The following is a 21,847-nucleotide window of genomic DNA, read 5'->3' as shown; positions in this document are numbered from 1 at the left end:
CGGCAGAAATCAGCAGCGAATCTTTAGGCGACACGTCACCATACCGGAAACTGTACCAACAAAATTGAAATAAAAGGCAGGGATGGTCCGACCACCATTTTTCTTTCTCTTTTTCCAATTGACAGTCTGTTTTTTTTTTTTTAAAAAAAAAAAAAAACATTAAGGGCATTTATGTTGATTTATTTTTAAAAGTTAGGTTATTTTAGTCGTATTACGTTTTTTTCAATGATTTTGACTAACGGAAATTTTTCATCACTGTGGCTATACATGAAATCCAACTTCATTCTATCTTAGGCCTTTTCCATGTCAATAACTGCCATCAAACCCCTTTTGTCCCGTTTTACCTTCTCCACCATTGGGATTCGATTCCTGCACTACACCATCACAACAAGTGTACAACAACCCCTCACAGGAGGGTGGTCTCAGTGTATGGGACCCACACTCATGTGAGGGGTTGTTGTGCACTTGTTGTATTGGTGTTGTAAATCTAATATTTTCCTTCTATTTATTACCCCTCCATCACCCTAATGCCTATGTGGCCTAGTCACCTAACCAAAAAATAAATTTTTATACACTAAATACTATGGAAGACCACAAACCATAGGCATTGAGGGGATGAGAGCGTGATGCCTTGGCATCTTGAAGTTTATGGTGAAGGGACTTTCTAAATTTTTGATTTAGTCACATTGTCAAATTTCGTGTGTAACACATTCCAGTCTTCCCTAGTTTGACATCTAAGTAGCACAAATATGGGTTAAAACTCCTAATGATGAAAACAGTCCGATCGTAAATTGGCATGACCTGGAGAATGTTTGACGTACCAGTAGCCTGTAGGTAGAATTTGAGTGGAGAGTGTCTTTCAATAATTGGAAAAGCATTAAGTGCTTTTACTTATGTCAATGGCTGCTCAAATATTGGCCCATAACAAAGTAACTCTCGTGCTCAATTTGTTTTGACATAAAATATATATATTTTTTTTGTAGTAAAATATGTTTAAAGAAATAATTTTCTAGAAAAAATGATTTGTTTCAAAATATTTTTCGGCATTTGGCTTATACGAAAAAAATCACCAACGACGAAAAACCACTGATGATGAGATTCCGGTAATGGTGGCTAGAATCCGACAGTACTGTCTAGATTTCCAGCCAATTTTCCTGAAGTCTGGCACAGTTGCTGGATTCCAGGGACGATGGCTACAATCTGACGCAAATGGCCAAATTCCAGCACCGGCCAGTTTCATCGCAGTCCGGCTGTGCATGGTTGCCAGATTTCGTTGACGGTGGCCAAAATCCAACTAATTTCACCAAATTCCAACAACTAGATCCCAAAATATAAGGACCTTCAATTGCAGATTCGGGCTATTAACAAACTCCAATTCCCGACAATGGCAGATTCTCACAAACGTGCATGCAAAAATTAAGAGTTTTAATTCAAAAAATGATTTACGGTTTTTAAAACCATAAATCGTTTTCCAAAAATTGAAGAAACGTTTTCGGTTAAACTGAAAATGATTTCCATTGACCATCATTTTCGGTTGCACCAAACACTAAAAATACATAAAATATTTCGCGCCAAAAAAACATAGCATAAGCAAAGGAATGATGAACTCAACGATCCAAAATATGAGATTTTACAGGTAAGCACCATATCTACGAGAACCTTTACTCTACTAGAAGTGAAATCAGATGTTTGGTCCACTAGAAATTTTGCAAGTCTAATTGATGACAAACTCATGATAACTTGCATTGGCATATATAAGGCATTATCATGTTTCTTCTAAACTACTTGTTAATTCCGTATATGTATCTGGTTTACTAGAAGAAGTAGCTTTGCTAGAAAGGCCTCTCCATGAAACAAATGTTGTTTTGGAGTTGGAATTGTTGCAACTTCACTGTCAAGCATGGTAATAACATTTGACATGTTAGGTCGGTCATTTGGGTCTTCTTGTACGCGTAAGAGTCCAACATTCACGAACTTCACAAACTGATCTGCATTGCGAACTTCATGTAGATTCCGGTCCATTAAATCCAACACCTTCATTTCACCCCACAATCTCCATGCCTATGACATTTTAAAATCAGAGTTTTATACAGTATAAAATAACCAAGGAAATTAATGATTGCAAAAAATTAAACACACTTACATAGCCTATAAGGCTTAGGCTCATGGCTAGTTCTGATCGATAAAATCTTGTATTCTTCTTTCCACTAATAATCTCAAGTAGAACTACAACAAAGCTAAAAACATCAGATTTAATTGAAAAAAATCCATCTAATGCATACGCCAGAGATATATAACCACTGCATGCATGCATGCCACCATATTTCATCAATGGATAGCACAAGCACTTTATATTCTTTGTGAAAAAACAGAGTTGGGGGATTGAAATTTGTGCTTACTAAATTTTGAAAATTAAAGGACTTCTAATTTTAACAAGTGTGTGCAAACATGTGCAACAAAATATCACAATGCGAAAAATAAAGAAACAGATATTTTGTTGACGAAGTGGAAACTCAATTAAAAGAAAAAAACCACTTCGGGACAGCCAAAACCAAGATATCCACTATTTAGAAGACAAAGCTAGTTACAAAGCAATAGCACTCACATACCCTTATGCAGTGGTTGTACCTTGAACTCTGAAGTGTAACCCAACACGAACTCCTCCCAACCAAGTCACCTACTTGAAGGAGTCGTCAATGGAATCCTTTACCTTAGGGCCAACCCCTAAGATAGACTTCAGTTCAGCATAGCAACAGCACTTGGCTACAGCTTGAGAGTGACTAGATCAGCACAATAACTCTTACAGTATTCTCTCTAAGCTCTATGGAATTCAATACCGAATTCTTACAATTCTCAAGCCTAGGGGCCTCTATTTATAGGCTACAGGTTCAAATGAGTGTCTGACTTGAAATACCAAGGCCCCGTCCGGACGGTAGACATAAGGCGTCTGGACAGACAATTGTACGATCAGCTTTCCAAATTTCGCAAAAATTCTTTCTTGAATAGAGCCGCGCCCGGACTGAATTGCCCTAGCGTCCGGACAGTCGCACTTTAGTTGCACGCAATTTCCATATCAAGGCTTGGCGCGTCCAGACCATAACAGCTGTCGTCCAGACAGTTGATTTGATGCACGCAATTTCCATATATGAAGCTTAAGCGTCCGAACCATGAATTCTGTCGTATGGACGGTCGAACATTGAATGCACGACTTGCCTTATAAATGAGCGCATCTGGACGGGAAATCCACATCGTTTGGACGGTTGCAGTTGTTTTCCTATATCTTTGTTTTGGAAAGAAATCCCATAGCTGATCGAACACTGAACGGGGTCCGGACGTGTTGCTAAGACGTCTGGATAGATGCAAGCTGAAAAGTTTGAAGCTTCTCGACATAGAGGAAGGTCGGGATAGAAAGTTCTCGTCGTCCGAACGGATAATGCTTGGACAATTGAGCATCTGGACGGTATAACATGTCGTTCGGACGGTTGCAAAGGAACTGATCAACATGTTTTGAATTCTGCACAGAGTCTTCTTGAAGCTCATAACTGAAGAGTAGACTCTAAATAAAACAGTATCCCTGTATAATAAGCATCATTGCATAGAAGTGATTTTGTCCAATAGAATGTAGCCAATACAAAAACTAACAAGTTCCAACTACTCTGGCGGTGTTTGCCCTTGTTTCTTTGTCTCCAATAATCCTTGCCAAGCCAAAGTCAGATATTTTGGGGTTCATCTCCTTGTCTAAAAGAATGCTGCTGGGTTTCAAGTCTCTATGGATGATCTTCAATCCACAGTCATGGTGAAGATAAAGAAGCCCACGACCTATTCCCAAAATGATGTTGACGTGCATTTCCCAGTCTTAACACATGCTTAGCTTTTGATCTTGCAAGGTTTCCATTTACCATTCTAGGGAACAATTTTAGCACCAATAATAAATTGGCTTTTACTCAAACAAGATACAGTTTATCAAGCACTGCAAGATATTAGGAATTTGGTTTAGAACTAACCAAATATAAATGAGTCTACGCTTTTGTTCCACATGTACTCGTAGAGTAAAAATTTTTCTTCTCCTTCTATGCAATATCCCAGAAGCCTAACAATATTCCAGTGTTGAAGTTCTACAATGATCAACAACTCATTTTTTAAGTTCTTGAACGCCTTGACTTGAGACTCTAGATAGCCTCTTTATTGCAATCTTTTGACCACTTGGAAATGTGCCTTGGGATTAACGTCACCATACTCATGATATTACTACCAACTAGAAACTAGTTTACATGACGATTAACTACCAATTAATGCTATTGAAATCACCTTGTAAATAGACCTAAACCCTCCTTCTCCAAGCTTTTTTGCATCTAAGAAGGAATATTTGAAGACGGAAATGTCGGAATAAAACTGCTTTTTGGTCCCGAAAATTCCGATTCACTAACGAACAACACAAAATGCAAATGAACGCGAGTTTTTGTTTGGGCGTAAATAAATTGTATCATATAGCAGTTATTTTCGTCAAACGAAATAAAATCACGACGTCCTAAGAATTTGGAATATTTGAAGACGGAAATCTCGGAATAAAACTGCTTTTTGGTCCCAGAAATTCCGATTCACTAACGAACCACACAAAACGAAAATGAACGCGAGTAATTGTTTGGGCGTAAATAAATTGTATCATATAGCAGTTATTTTCATCAAACGAAACAAAAACAAAACGTCCTAAGAATTTGGAATATTGGAAGACGGAATTCTCGGAATAAAACTGCTTTTTGGTCCCGGAAATTCTGATTCACTAACGAACCACAAAAAAACGCAATTGAAGGCGAGTTTTTGTTTCGGCGTAAATAAATTGTATCATATAGCAGTTCTTTTCATCAAACGAAACAAAATCGAAACGCACTAAGAATTTGAAATATTGGAAGACGGAAATCTCGGAATAAAACTGCTTTTTGGTCCCGGATATTCCGATTCACTAACGAACCACACAAAACGCAATTGAAGTCGAGTTTTTGTTTGGGCGTAAATAAATTTTATAATATAGCAGTTATTTTCATCAAACGAAACAAAATTAAAACGTCCTAAGAATTTGGAATATTGGAAGACGGAATTCTCGGAATAAATCTGCTTTTTGGTCCCAGAAATTCCGATTCACTAACGAACCACTTAAAACGCAAATAAACGCGAGTTTTTGTTTGAGCGTAAATAAATTGTATCATATATCAGTTATTTTCATCAAAACAAATAAAATCACGACATCCTAAGAATTTGAAATATTTAAAGACGGAAATCTCGGAATAAAACTGCTTTTTGGTCCCGGAAATTCCGATTCACTAACGAACCACACAAAACGCAAATGAATGCGAGTTTTTGTTTGGGCGTAAATAAATTGGATCATATAGCAGTTATTTTAATCAAACGAAACAAAATTAAAACGTCCTAAGAATTTGGAATATTGGAAGACGGAATTCTCGGAATAAATCTGCTTATTGGTCCCAGAAATTCCGATTCACTAACGAACCACTTAAAACGCAAATAAACGCGAGTTTTTGTTTGAGCGTAAATAAATTGTATCATATATCAGTTATTTTCATCAAAACAAATAAAATCACGACATCCTAAGAATTTGAAATATTTAAAGACGGAAATCTCGGAATAAAACTGCTTTTTGGTCCCGGAAATTCCGATTCACTAACGAACCACACAAAACGCAAATGAATGCGAGTTTTTGTTTGGGCGTAAATAAATTGGATCATATAGCAGTTATTTTAATCAAACGACACAAAATCATAACGTCCTAAGAATTTGGAATATTGGAAGACGGAAATTTCGGAATAAAACTGCTTTTAGGTCCCGGAAATTCCGATTCACTAACGAACAACACAAAACGCAAATGAACGCGAGTTATTGTTTGGGCGTAAATAAATTGTATGATATATCAGTTATTTTCATCAAAGGAAATAAAATCACGACGTCCTAAGAATTTGTAATATTTGAAGACGGAAATCTCGGAATAAAACTGCTTTTTGGTCCCGGAAATTCCGATTAAAACGCAAATGAAAGCGAGTTTTTGTTTGGGCGTAAATAAATTGTATCATATAGCAGTTCTTTTCATCAAACGAAACAAAATCGAAACGTCCTAAGAATTTGGAATATTGGAAGACGGAAATCTCGAAATAAAACTGCTTTTTGGTCCCGAAAATTCCGATTAACTAACGAACCACACAAAACGCAATTGAAGTCGAGTTTTTGATTGGGCGTAAATAAATTGTATCATATAGCAGTTATTTTCATCAAACGAAACAAAATCAAAAACGTCCTAAGAATTTGGAATATTGGAAGACGGAATTCTCGGAATAAAACTGCTTTTTGGTCCCGGAAATTCCGATACACTAACGAACCACTTAAAACGCAAATAAACGCTAGTTTTTGTTTGGACGTAAATAAATTGTATAATATATCAGTTATTTTCATCAAAAGAAATAAAATCAATACGTCCTAAGAATTTGGAATATTTGAAGACGGAAATCTCGGAATAAAACTGCTTTTTGGTCCCGGAAATTCCGATTCAATAACGAACCACACAAAACGCAAATGAACGCGAGTTTTTGTTTGGGCGTAAATAAATTGTAACATATAGCTGTTATTTTAATCAAACGAAACAAAATCGAAACGTCCTAAGAATTTGGAATATTGGAAGACAGAAATATCGGAATGAAACTGCTTTTTGGTCCCGAAAATTCCTATTCACTAACGAACCACACAAAACGCAAATGAAGTCGAGTTTTTTTTTTTGCGTAAATAAATTGTATCATATAGCAGTTATTTTCATTAAACGAAATAAAATCACGACATCCTAAGAATTTGGAATATTTGAAGACGGAAATCTCGGAATAAAACTGCTTTTTGGTCCCGGAAATTCCGATTCACTAACGAATAACACAAAATGGAAATGAACGCGAGTTTTTGTTTGGGCGTAAATAAATTGTATCATATAGCAGTTATTTTCATCAAACGAAAGAAAATCGAAACGTACTAAGAATTTGCAATATTGGAAGACGGAAATCACGGAATAAAACTGCTTTTTGGTCCCGGATATTCCGATTCACTAACGAACCACACAAAACGCAATTGAAGTCGAGTTTTTGTTTGAGCGTAATTAAATTGTATCATATAGCCGTTCTTTTCGTCAAACGAAACAAAATCGAAACGTACTAAGAATTTGGAATATTGGAAGACGGAAATCTCGGAATAAAACTGCTTTTTGGTCCCGGATATTCCGATTCACTAACGAATCACACAAAACGCAATTGAAGTCGAGTTTTTGTTTGGGCGTAAATAAATTTTATTATATAGTAGTTATTTTCATTAAACGAAACGAAATCAAAACGTCCAAAGAATTTGGAATATTGGAAGACGGAATTCTTGGAATAAATCTACTTTTTGGTCGGGGAAATTCCGATTCGCTAACGAACCACTTAAAACCCAAATAAACGCGAGTTTTTGGTTGGGCGTAAATAAATTGTATCATATATCAGTTATTTTCATTAAAAGAAATAAAATCACGACGTCCTAAGAATTTGGAATATTTAAAGACGGAAATCTCGGAATAAAACTGCTTTTTGGTCCCGGAAATTCCGATTCACTAACGAACCATACAAAACGCAAATGAAAGCGAGTTTTTGTTTGGGCGTAAATAAATTGTATCATATAGCAGTTATTTTAATCAAACGAAACAAAATCGAAATGTCCTAAGAATTTGAAATATTGGAAGACGGAAATCTCGTAATGAAACTGCTTTTTGGTCCCGAAAATTCCTATTCACTAACGAACCACACAAAACGCAAATGAATGCGAGTTTTTGTTTGGGCGTAAATAAATTGTACCATATATCAGTTATTTTCGTCAAATGAAGTAAAATCACAACGTCCTAAGAATTTGGAATACTTGAAGACGGAAATGTCGGAATAAAACTGCTTTTTGGTCCCGGAAATTCCCATTCACTAACGAACCACACAAAACGCAAATGAACGCGAGTTTTTGTTTGGGCGTAAATAAATTGGATCATATAGAAGTTATTTTAATTAAACGACACAAAATCATAACATCCTAAGAATTTGAAATATTGGAAGACGGAAATTTCGGAATAAAACTGCTTTTTGGTCCCGAAAATTCTGATTCACTAACGAATAACACAAAAAGCAAAAGAACGTGAGTTTTTGTTTGGGCTTAAATAAATTGTACTATATATCAGTTATTTTCGTCAAACGAAATAAAATCACGATGTCCTAAGAATTTGGAATATTTGAAGACGGAAATCTCGGAATAAAACTTCTTTTTGGTCCCGAAAATTCCGATTCACTAACGAACCACACAACGCAAATGAACGCGAGTTTTTTTTTGGGAGTAAATAAATTGTATAATATAGCAGTTATTTTCATCAAACGAAACAAAATCGAAACGTACTAAGAATTTGGAATATTGGAAGACGGAAATCTCGGAATAAAACTGCTTTTTGGTCCCGGAAATTCCGATTCACTAACGAACCCCACAAAACGCAAATGAATGCGAGTTTTTGTTTGGGCGTAAATAAATTGGATCATATAACAGTTATTTTAATCAAACGAAACAAAATCGAAACGTCCTAGAAATTTGGAATATTGGAAGACGGAAATCTCGGAATAAAACTGCTTTTTGGTCCCGGATATTCCGATTCACTAACGAACCACACCAAACGCAATTGAAGTCGAGTTTTTGTTTGGGCGTAAATATTTTATCATATAGCAGTTATTTTCATCAAACGAAACAAAATCAAAACGTCCTAAGAATTTGGAATATTGGAAGACGGAATTCTCGGAACAAATCTGCTTTTTGGTCGCAAAAATTCCGATTCACTAACGAACCACTTAAAACCCAAATAAACGCGAGTTTTTGGTTGGGCGTAAATAAATTGTATCATATATTGGTTATTTTCATTAAAAGAAATAAAATCACGACGTCCTAAGAATTTGGAATATTTAAAGACGGAAATCTCGGAATAAAACTACCTTTTAGTCCCGAAAATTCCGATTCACTAACGAACCCCACAAAACGCAAATGAACGCGAGTTTTTGTTTGGGCGTAAATAAATTGGATCATATAGCAGTTATTTTAATCAAACGAAATAAAATCAAAATGTCCTAAGAATTTTGAATATTGGAAGACGGAAATTCCAGAATAAAACTGGTTTTTGGACACGGAAATTCCGATTCACTAACGAACAACACAAAACGCAAATGAACGCGAGTTTTTGTTTGGACGTAAATAAATTGTATGATATATCAGTTATTTTCATCAAACGAAATAAAATCACGACGTCCTAAGAATTTGTAATATTTGAAGACGGAAATCTCGGAATAAAACTGCTTTTTGGTCCCAAAAATTCCGATTCACTAACGAACAACACAAAACGCAAATGAACGTGAGTTTTTGTTTGGGCTTAAATAAATTGTACTATATAGCAGTTATTTTCGTCAAACGAAATAAAATCACGACGTCCTAAGAATTTGGAATATTTGAAGACGGAAATCTCGGAATAAAACTGCTTTTTGGTCCCGAAAATTCCGATTCACTAACGAACCACACAACGCAAATGAACGCGTGTTTTTTTTTATGCGTAAATAAATTGTATCATATAGCAGTCCTTTTCGTCAAACGAAACAAAATCAAAACGTCCTAAGAATTTGGAATATTGGAAGACAGAAATCTCGGAATAAAACTGCTTTTTGGTCCCGGAAATTCCGATTCACTAACGAACCACACAACGCAAATGAACGCGTGTTTTTTTTTATGCGTAAATAAATTGTATCATATAGCAGTCCTTTTCGTCAAACGAAACAAAATCGAAACGTCCTAAGAATTTGGAATATTGGAAGACAGAAATCTCGGAATAAAACTGCTTTTTGGTCCCGAAAATTCCGATTCACTAACGAACCACACAACGCAAATGAACGCGTGTTTTTTTTTATGCGTAAATAAATTGTATCATATAGCAGTCCTTTTCGTCAAACGAAACAAAATCGAAACGTCCTAAGAATTTGGAATATTGGAAGACAGAAATCTCGGAATAAAACTGCTTTTTGGTCCCGAAAATTCCGATTCACTAACGAACCACACAACGCAAATGAACGCGTGTTTTTTTTTATGCGTAAATAAATTGTATCATATAGCAGTCCTTTTCGTCAAACGAAACAAAATCGAAACGTCCTAAGAATTTGGAATATTGGAAGACAGAAATCTCGGAATAAAACTGCTTTTTGGTCCCGGAAATTCCGATTCACTAACGAACCACACAAAACGCAATTGAAGTCGAGTTTTTGTTTGGGCATAAATAAATTGTATCATATAGCAATTATTTTCATCGAACGAAACAAAATCAAAACGTCCTAAGAATTTGGAATATTGGAAGACGGAAATCTCGGAATAAAACTGCTTTTTGGTCCCGGAAATTCCGATTCACTAACGAACCTCACAAAACGCAAGTGAACGCGAGTTTTTGTTTGGGCGTAAATAAATTGGATCATATAGCAGTTATTTTAATCAAACGAAACAAAATCAAAACGTCCTAAGAATTTTGAATATTGGAAGACGGAAATTTCAGAATAAAACTGCTTTTTGGTCCCGGAAATTCCGATTCACAAAAAACCACACAAAACGCAAATGAACGCGAGTTTTTGTTTGGGCGTAAATAAATTGTATCATATATCTGTTATTTTCATCAAACCAAATAAAATCACGAAGTCCTAAGAATTTCTAATATTTGAAAACGGAAATCTCGGAATAAAACTGCTTTTTGGTCCCGAAAATTCCGATTCACTAACGATCCACACAAAACGCTAACGAACGCGAGTTTTTGTTTGGGCATAAATATATTGGATCATATAGCAGTTATTTTAATCAAATGACACAAAATCATAACGTCCTAAGAATTTGGAATATTGGAAGACGGAAATTTCGGAATAAAACTGCTTTTAGGTCTCGAAAATTCCGATTCACTAACGAACAACACAAAACGCAAATGAACGCGAGTTTTTGTTTGGGCGTAAATAAATTGTATGATATATCAGTTATTTTCATCAAACGAAATAAAATCACAACGTCCTAAGAATTTGTAATATTTGAAGACGGAAATCTCGGAATAAAACTGCTTTTTGGTCCCGGAAATTCCGATTCACTAACGAAGCACACAAAACGCATATGAACGTGAGTTTTTTTTTTGGCGTAAATAAATTGTATCATATAGCAGTTCTTTTCAACAAACGAAACAAAATCAAAACGTCCTAAGAATTTGCAATATTGGAAGATGGAAATCTCGGAATAAAACTGCTTTTTGGTCCCGGAAATTCCGATTCACTAACAAACCACACAAATCGCAATTGAAGTCGAGTTTTTGTTTGGGCGTAAATAAATTGTATCATATAGCAATTATTTTCATCAAACGAAACAAAATCAAAACGTCCTAAGAATTTTGAATATTGGAAGACTGAATTCTCAGAATAAAATTGCTTTTTGGACCCGAAAATTCCGATTCACTAACGAACCACTTAAAACGCAAATAAATGCGAGTTTTTGTTTGGACGTAAATAAATTGTATCATATATCAGTTATTTTCATTAAAAGAAATAAAATCACGATGTCCTAAGAATTTTGAATATTTGAAGACCGAAATCTCGGAATAAAACTGCTTTTTGGTCCCGTAAATTCTGATTCACTAACGAACCACACAAAACGCAAATGAACGCGAATTTTTGTTTGGGCGTAAATAAATTGTATCATATAGAAGTTATTTTCATCAAACGAAACAAAATCGAAACCTCCTAAGAATTTGGAATATTGGAAGACGGAAATCTCGGAATAAAACTGCTTTTTGGTCCCGGAAATTCTGATTCACTAACGAACCACACAAAACGCAAATGAAAGCAAGTTTTTGTCCGGGCGTAAATAAATTATATCATATAGCAGTTCTTTTGATCAAACGAAACAAAATCGAAACGTCCTAAGAATTTGGAATATTGGAAGACGTAAATCTCGGAATAAAACTGTTTTTTGTCCCGTAAATTCCGATTCACTAACGAACCACTTAAAACGCAAATAAACGCGAGTTTTTGTTTGGACGTAAATAAATTGTATCATATATCAGTTATTTTCATCAAAAGAAATAAAATCACGACGTCCTAAGAATTTGGAATATTTGAAGACCGAAATCTCGGAATAAAATTGCTTTTTGGTCCCTAAAATTCCGATTCACTAACGAACCAAACAAAAATGCTTTTTGGTCCCGGAAATTCCGATTCAATAACGAACCACACAAAACGCAAATGAACGCGAGTTTTTACTTGGGCGTAAATAAATTGTATCATATAGCAGTTATTTTAATCAAACGAAACAAAATTGAAACGTCCTAAGAATTTGGAATATTGAAAGAAGGAAATCTCGGAATGAAACTGTTTTTGGTCCCGAAAATTCCTATTCACTAACGAACCACACAAAACGCAAATGAACGCGAGTTTTTGTTTGGGCGTAAATAAATTGTACCATATATCAGTTATTTTCGTCAAATGAAGTAAAATCATGACGTCCTAAGAATTTGGAATATTTGAAGACGGAAATGTCGGAATAAACTGATTTTTGGTCCCGGAAATTCTGATTCACTAACGAACAACACAAAACGCAAATGAACGCGAGTTTTTGTTTGGGCTTAAATAAATTATACTATATAGCAGTTATTTTCGTCAAACGAAATAAAATCACGACGTCCTAAGAATTTAGAATATTTGAAGACGCAAGTCTCGGAATAAAACTGCTTTTTGGTCCCGGAAATTCCGATTCACAAACGAACCACACAAAACGCAAATGAACGCGAGTATTTGTTTGGGCCTTAATAAATTGTATCATATAGCAGTTATTTTCATCAAACGAAACAAAAACAAAACGTCCTAAGAATTTTGAATATTGGAAGACGGAATTCTCGGAATAAAACTTCTTTTTGGTTCCGGAAATTCCGATTCACTAACGAATCACACAAAACGCAATTGAAGTCGAGTTTTTGTTTGGGCGTAAATAAATTGTATCATATAGCAGTTATTTTCATCAAACGAAACAAAATAAAAAATGTCCTAAGAATTTGGAATATTGGAAGACGGAATTCTCGGAATAAAACTGCTTTTTGGTCCCGGAAATTCCGATACATTAACGAACCACTTAAAACGCAAATAAACACGAGTTTTTGTTTGGACGTAAATAAATTGTATCATATAGCAGTTATTTTCATCAAACGAAAGAAAATCGAAACGTACTAAGAATTTGCAATATTGGAAGACGGAAATCACGGAATAAAACTGCTTTTTGGTCCTGGATATTCCGATTCACTAACGAACCACACAAAACGCAATTGAAGTCGAGTTTTTGTTTGGGCGTAATTAAATTGCATCATATAGCCGTTCTTTTCATCAAACGAAACAAAATCGAAACGTACTAAGAATTTGGAATATTGGAAGACGGAAATCTCGGAATAAAACTGCTTTTTGGTCCCGGAAATTCCGATTCACTAACGAACCCCACAAAACGCAAATGAATGCGAGTTTTTGTTTGGGCGTAAATAAATTGGATCATATAACAGTTATTTTAATCAAACGAAACAAAATCGAAACGTCCTAGGAATTTGGAATATTGGAAGACAGAAATCTCGGAATAAAACTGCTTTTTGGTCTCGGATATTCCGATTCACTAACGAACCACACCAAACGCAATTGAAGTCGAGTCTTTGTTTGGGCGTAAATATTTTATCATATAGCAGTTATTTTCATCAAACGAAACAAAATCAAAACGTCCTAAGAATTTGGAATATTGGAAGACGGAATTCTCGGAACAAATCTGCTTTTTGGTCGCAAAAATTCCGATTCACTAACGAACCACTTAAAACCCAAATAAACGCGAGTTTTTGGTTGGGCGTAAATAAATTGTATCATATATTGGTTATTTTCATTAAAAGAAATAAAATCACGACGTCCTAAGAATTTGGAATATTTAAAGACGGAAATCTCGGAATAAAACTACCTTTTAGTCCCGAAAATTCCGATTCACTAACGAACCACTTAAAACGCAAATAAATGCGAGTTTTTGTTTGGACGTAAATAAATTGTATCATATATCAGTTATTTTCATTAAAAGAAATAAAATCACGATGTCCTAAGAATTTTGAATATTTGAAGACCGAAATCTCGGAATAAAACTGCTTTTTGGTCCCGTAAATTCTGATTCACTAACGAACCACACAAAACGCAAATGAACGCCAATTTTTGTTTGGGCGTAAATAAATTGTATCATATAGAAGTTATTTTCATCAAACGAAACAAAATCGAAACCTCCTAAGAATTTGGAATATTGGAAGACGGAAATCTCGGAATAAAACTGCTTTTTGGTCCCGGAAATTCTGATTCACTAACGAACCACACAAAACGCAAATGAAAGCAAGTTTTTGTCCGGGCGTAAATAAATTATATCATATAGCAGTTCTTTTGATCAAACGAAACAAAATCGAAACGTCCTAAGAATTTGGAATATTGGAAGACGTAAATCTCGGAATAAAACTGTTTTTTGTCCCGTAAATTCCGATTCACTAACGAACCACTTAAAACGCAAATAAACGCGAGTTTTTGTTTGGACGTAAATAAATTGTATCATATATCAGTTATTTTCATCAAAAGAAATAAAATCACGACGTCCTAAGAATTTGGAATATTTGAAGACCGAAATCTCGGAATAAAATTGCTTTTTGGTCCCTAAAATTCCGATTCACTAACGAACCAAACAAAAATGCTTTTTGGTCCCGGAAATTCCGATTCAATAACGAACCACACAAAACGCAAATGAACGCGAGTTTTTACTTGGGCGTAAATAAATTGTATCATATAGCAGTTATTTTAATCAAACGAAACAAAATTGAAACGTCCTAAGAATTTGGAATATTGAAAGAAGGAAATCTCGGAATGAAACTGTTTTTGGTCCCGAAAATTCCTATTCACTAACGAACCACACAAAACGCAAATGAACGCGAGTTTTTGTTTGGGCGTAAATAAATTGTACCATATATCAGTTATTTTCGTCAAATGAAGTAAAATCATGACGTCCTAAGAATTTGGAATATTTGAAGACGGAAATGTCGGAATAAACTGATTTTTGGTCCCGGAAATTCTGATTCACTAACGAACAACACAAAACGCAAATGAACGCGAGTTTTTGTTTGGGCTTAAATAAATTATACTATATAGCAGTTATTTTCGTCAAACGAAATAAAATCACGACGTCCTAAGAATTTAGAATATTTGAAGACGCAAGTCTCGGAATAAAACTGCTTTTTGGTCCCGGAAATTCCGATTCACAAACGAACCACACAAAACGCAAATGAACGCGAGTATTTGTTTGGGCCTTAATAAATTGTATCATATAGCAGTTATTTTCATCAAACGAAACAAAAACAAAACGTCCTAAGAATTTTGAATATTGGAAGACGGAATTCTCGGAATAAAACTTCTTTTTGGTTCCGGAAATTCCGATTCACTAACGAATCACACAAAACGCAATTGAAGTCGAGTTTTTGTTTGGGCGTAAATAAATTGTATCATATAGCAGTTATTTTCATCAAACGAAACAAAATAAAAAATGTCCTAAGAATTTGGAATATTGGAAGACGGAATTCTCGGAATAAAACTGCTTTTTGGTCCCGGAAATTCCGATACATTAACGAACCACTTAAAACGCAAATAAACACGAGTTTTTGTTTGGACGTAAATAAATTGTATCATATAGCAGTTATTTTCATCAAACGAAAGAAAATCGAAACGTACTAAGAATTTGCAATATTGGAAGACGGAAATCACGGAATAAAACTGCTTTTTGGTCCTGGATATTCCGATTCACTAACGAACCACACAAAACGCAATTGAAGTCGAGTTTTTGTTTGGGCGTAATTAAATTGCATCATATAGCCGTTCTTTTCATCAAACGAAACAAAATCGAAACGTACTAAGAATTTGGAATATTGGAAGACGGAAATCTCGGAATAAAACTGCTTTTTGGTCCCGGAAATTCCGATTCACTAACGAACCCCACAAAACGCAAATGAATGCGAGTTTTTGTTTGGGCGTAAATAAATTGGATCATATAACAGTTATTTTAATCAAACGAAACAAAATCGAAACGTCCTAGGAATTTGGAATATTGGAAGACAGAAATCTCGGAATAAAACTGCTTTTTGGTCTCGGATATTCCGATTCACTAACGAACCACACCAAACGCAATTGAAGTCGAGTCTTTGTTTGGGCGTAAATATTTTATCATATAGCAGTTATTTTCATCAAACGAAACAAAATCAAAACGTCCTAAGAATTTGGAATATTGGAAGACGGAATTCTCGGAACAAATCTGCTTTTTGGTCGCAAAAATTCCGATTCACTAACGAACCACTTAAAACCCAAATAAACGCGAGTTTTTGGTTGGGCGTAAATAAATTGTATCATATATTGGTTATTTTCATTAAAAGAAATAAAATCACGACGTCCTAAGAATTTGGAATATTTAAAGACGGAAATCTCGGAATAAAACTACCTTTTAGTCCCGAAAATTCCGATTCACTAACGAACCACTTAAAACGCAAATAAATGCGAGTTTTTGTTTGGACGTAAATAAATTGTATCATATATCAGTTATTTTCATTAAAAGAAATAAAATCACGATGTCCTAAGAATTTTGAATATTTGAAGACCGAAATCTCGGAATAAAACTGCTTTTTGGTCCCGTAAATTCTGATTCACTAACGAACCACACAAAACGCAAATGAACGCCAATTTTTGTTTGGGCGTAAATAAATTGTATCATATAGAAGTTATTTTCATCAAACGAAACAAAATCGAAACCTCCTAAGAATTTGGAATATTGGAAGACGGAAATCTCGGAATAAAACTGCTTTTTGGTCCCGGAAATTCTGATTCACTAACGAACCACACAAAACGCAAATGAAAGCAAGTTTTTGTCCGGGCGTAAATAAATTATATCATATAGCAGTTCTTTTGATCAAACGAAACAAAATCGAAACGTCCTAAGAATTTGGAATATTGGAAGACGTAAATCTCGGAATAAAACTGCTTTTTTGTCCCGTAAATTCCGATTCACTAACGAACCACTTAAAACGCAAATAAACGCGAGTTTTTGTTTGGACGTAAATAAATTGTATCATATATCAGTTATTTTCATCAAAAGAAATAAAATCACGACGTCCTAAGAATTTGGAATATTTGAAGACCGAAATCTCGGAATAAAATTACTTTTTGGTCCCTAAAATTCCGATTCACTAACGAACCAAACAAAAATGCTTTTTGGTCCCGGAAATTCTGATTCAATAACGAACCACACAAAACGCAAATGAACGCGAGTTTTTACTTGGGCGTAAATAAATTGTATCATATAGCAGTTATTTTAATCAAACGAAACAAAATTGAAACGTCCTAAGAATTTGGAATATTGAAAGAAGGAAATCTCGGAATGAAACTGTTTTTGGTCCCGAAAATTCCTATTCACTAACGAACCACACAAAACTCAAATGAACGCGAGTTTTTGTTTGGGCGTAAATAAATTGTACCATATATCAGTTATTTTCGTCAAATGAAGTAAAATCATGACGTCCTAAGAATTTGGAATATTTGAAGACGGAAATGTCGGAATAAACTGATTTTTGGTCCCGGAAATTCTGATTCACTAACGAACAACACAAAACGCAAATGAACGCGAGTTTTTGTTTGGGCTTAAATAAATTATACTATATAGCAGTTATTTTCGTCAAACGAAATAAAATCACGACGTCCTAAGAATTTAGAATATTTGAAGACGCAAGTCTCGGAATAAAACTGCTTTTTGGTCCCGGAAATTCCGATTCACAAACGAACCACACAAAACGCAAATGAACGCGAGTATTTGTTTGGGCCTTAATAAATTGTATCATATAGCAGTTATTTTCATCAAACGAAACAAAAACAAAACGTCCTAAGAATTTTGAATATTGGAAGACGGAATTCTCGGAATAAAACTTCTTTTTGGTTCCGGAAATTCCGTTTCACTAACGAATCACACAAAACGCAATTGAAGTCGAGTTTTTGTTTGGGCGTAAATAAATTGTATCATATAGCAGTTATTTTCATCAAACGAAACAAAATAAAAAATGTCCTAAGAATTTGGAATATTGGAAGACGGAATTCTCGGAATAAAACTGCTTTTTGGTCCCGGAAATTCCGATACATTAACGAACCACTTAAAACGCAAATAAACACGAGTTTTTGTTTGGACATAAATAAATTGTATCATATAGCAGTTATTTTCATCAAACGAAAGAAAATCGAAACGTACTAAGAATTTGCAATATTGGAAGACGGAAATCACGGAATAAAACTGCTTTTTGGTCCCGGATATTCCGATTCACTAACGAACCACACAAAACGCAATTGAAGTCGAGTTTTTGTTTGGGCGTAATTAAATTGTATCATATAGCCGTTCTTTTCATCAAACGAAACAAAATCGAAACGTACTAAGAATTTGGAATATTGGAAGACGGAAATCTCGGAATAAAACTGCTTTTTGGTCCCGGAAATTCCGATTCACTAACGAACCCCACAAAACGCAAATGAATGCGAGTTTTTGTTTGGGCGTAAATAAATTGGATCATATAACAGTTATTTTAATCAAACGAAACAAAATCGAAACATCCTAGGAATTTGGAATATTGGAAGACGGAAATCTCGGAATAAAACTGCTTTTTGGTCCCGGATATTCCGATTCACTAACGAACCACACCAAACGCAATTGAAGTCGAGTTTTTGTTTGGGCGTAAATATTTTATCATATAGCAGTTATTTTCATCAAACGAAACAAAATCAAAACGTCCTAAGAATTTGGAATATTGGAAGACGGAATTCTCGGAACAAATCTGCTTTTTGGTCGCAAAAATTCCGATTCACTAACGAACCACTTAAAACCCAAATAAACGCGAGTTTTTGGTTGGGCGTAAATAAATTGTATCATATATTGGTTATTTTCATTAAAAGAAATAAAATCACGACGTCCTAAGAATTTGGAATATTTAAAGACGGAAATCTCGGAATAAAACTACCTTTTAGTCCCAAAAATTCCGATTCACTAACGAACCCCACAAAACGCAAATGAACGCGAGTTTTTGTTTGGGCGTAAATAAATTGGATCATATAGCAGTTATTTTAATCAAACGAAACAAAATCAAAATGTCCTAAGAATTTTGAATATTGGAAGACGGAAATTCCAGAATAAAACTGGTTTTTGGACACGGAAATTCCGATTCACTAACGAACAACACAAAACGCAAATGAACGCGAGTTTTTGTTTGGACGTAAATAAATTCTATGATATATCAGTTATTTTCATCAAACGAAATAAAATCACGACGTCCTAAGAATTTGTAATATTTGAAGACGGAAATCTCGGAATAAAACTGCTTTTTGGTCCCGAAAATTCTGATTCACTAACGAACAACACAAAACGCAAATGAACGCGAGTTTTTGTTTGGACGTAAATAAATTGTATGATATATCAGTTATTTTCATCAAACGAAATAAAATCACGACGTCCTAAGAATTTGTAATATTTGAAGACGGAAATCTCGGAATAAAACTGCTTTTTGGTCCCGAAAATTCCTATTCACTAACGAACCACACAACGCAAATGAACGCGTGTTTTTTTTTATGCGTAAATAAATTGTATCATATAGCAGTCCTTTTCGTCAAACGAAACAAAATCGAAACGTCCTTAGAATTTGGAATATTGGAAGACAGAAATCTCGGAATAAAACTGCTTTTTGGTCCCGGAAATTCCGATTCACTAACGAACCACACAAAACGCAATTGAAGTCGAGTTTTTGTTTGGGCATAAATAAATTGTATCATATAGCAATTATTTTCATCGAATGAAACAAAATCAAAACTTCCTAAGAATTTGGAATATTGGAAGACGGAAATCTCGGAATAAAACTGCTTTTTGGTCCCGGAAATTCCGATTCACTAACGAACCTCACAAAACGCAAGTGAACGCGAGTTTTTGTTTGGGCGTAAATAAATTGGATCATATAGCAGTTATTTTAATCAAACGAAACAAAATCAAAACGTCCTAAGAATTTTGAATATTGGAAGACGGAAATTTCAGAATAAAACTGCTTTTTGGTCCCGAAAATTCCGATTCACAAAAAACCACACAAAACGCAAATGAACGCGAGTTTTTGTTTGGGCGTAAATAAATTGTATCATATATCTGTTATTTTCATCAAACCAAATAAAATCACGAAGTCCTAAGAATTTCTAATATTTGAAAACGGAAATCTCGGAATAAAACTGCTTTTTGGTCCCGAAAATTCCGATTCACTAACGATCCACACAAAACGCTAATGAACGCGAGTTTTTGTTTGGGCATAAATATATTGGATCATATAGCAGTTATTTTAATCAAACGACACAAAATCATAACGTCCTAAGAATTTGGAATATTGGAAGACGGAAATTTCGGAATAAAACTGCTTTTAGGTCTCGAAAATTCCGATTCACTAACGAACAACACAAAACGCAAATGAACGCGAGTTTTTGTTTGGGCGTAAATAAATTGTATGATATATCAGTTATTTTCATCAAACGAAATAAAATCAAAACGTCCTAAGAATTTGTAATATTTGAAGACGGAAATCTCGGAATAAAACTGCTTTTTGGTCCCGGAAATTCCGATTCACTAACGAAGCACACAAAACGCATATGAACGTGAGTTTTTTTTTTGGCGTAAATAAATTGTATCATATAGCAGTTCTTTTCAACAAACGAAACAAAATCAAAACGTCCTAAGAATTTGGAATATTGGAAGATGGAAATCTCGGAATAAAACTGCTTTTTGGTCCCGGAAATTCCGATTCACTAACAAACCACACAAATCGCAATTGAAGTCGAGTTTTTGTTTGGGCGTAAATAAATTGTATCATATAGCAATTATTTTCATCAAACGAAACAAAATCAAAACGTCTTAAGAATTTTGAATATTGAAAGACGGAATTCTCAGAATAAAATTGCTTTTTGGACCCGAAAATTCCGATTCACTAACGAACCACTTAAAACGCAAATAAATGCGAGTTTTTGTTTGGACGTAAATAAATTGTATCATATATCAGTTATTTTCATTAAAAGAAATAAAATCACGATGTCCTAAGAATTTTGAATATTTGAAGACCGAAATCTCGGAATAAAACTGCTTTTTGGTCCCGTAAATTCTGATTCACTAACGAACCACACAAAACGCAAATGAACGCGAATTTTTGTTTGGGCGTAAATAAATTGTATCATATAGAAGTTATTTTCATCAAACGAAACAAAATCGAAACCTCCTAAGAATTTGGAATATTGGAAGACGGAAATCTCGGAATAAAACTGCTTTTTGGTCCCGGAAATTCTGATTCACTAACGAACCACACAAAACGCAAATGAAAGCAAGTTTTTGTCCGGGCGTAAATAAATTATATCATATAGCAGTTCTTTTGATCAAACGAAACAAAATCGAAACGTCCTAAGAATTTGGAATATTGGAAGACGTAAATCTCGGAATAAAACTGCTTTTTTGTCCCGTAAATTCCGATTCACTAACGAACCACTTAAAACGCAAATAAACGCGAGTTTTTTTTTGGACGTAAATAAATTGTATCATATATCAGTTATTTTCATCAAAAGAAATAAAATCACGACGTCCTAAGAATTTGGAATATTTGAAGACCGAAATC

General features: G+C 34.6%; 1 protein-coding gene across 1 annotated transcript; it reads right to left on the bottom strand.

Annotated features, from left to right (window-relative positions):
- Positions 1 to 290: 290 nt before the first annotated feature.
- Positions 291 to 3,847, bottom strand: LOC133860258 (G-type lectin S-receptor-like serine/threonine-protein kinase At4g03230). Its single transcript, XM_062295895.1, has 5 exons — positions 3,643 to 3,847; positions 2,144 to 2,226; positions 1,816 to 2,061; positions 1,071 to 1,294; positions 291 to 369 (listed from the first exon to the last, which is right to left on the bottom strand). Exons 1-5 carry the CDS (start codon positions 3,845 to 3,847, stop codon positions 291 to 293), a joined length of 837 nt encoding a protein of 278 aa, XP_062151879.1.
- Positions 3,848 to 21,847: the final 18,000 nt, after the last annotated feature.

This window comes from Alnus glutinosa, chromosome 2 (assembly GCF_958979055.1).
Source record: "Alnus glutinosa chromosome 2, dhAlnGlut1.1, whole genome shotgun sequence".
NCBI lineage: Eukaryota > Viridiplantae > Streptophyta > Magnoliopsida > Fagales > Betulaceae > Alnus > Alnus glutinosa.
The sequence above is the reverse complement of the archived record's forward strand: the minus strand, read 5'-3'. Positions and strand labels throughout refer to the sequence as shown.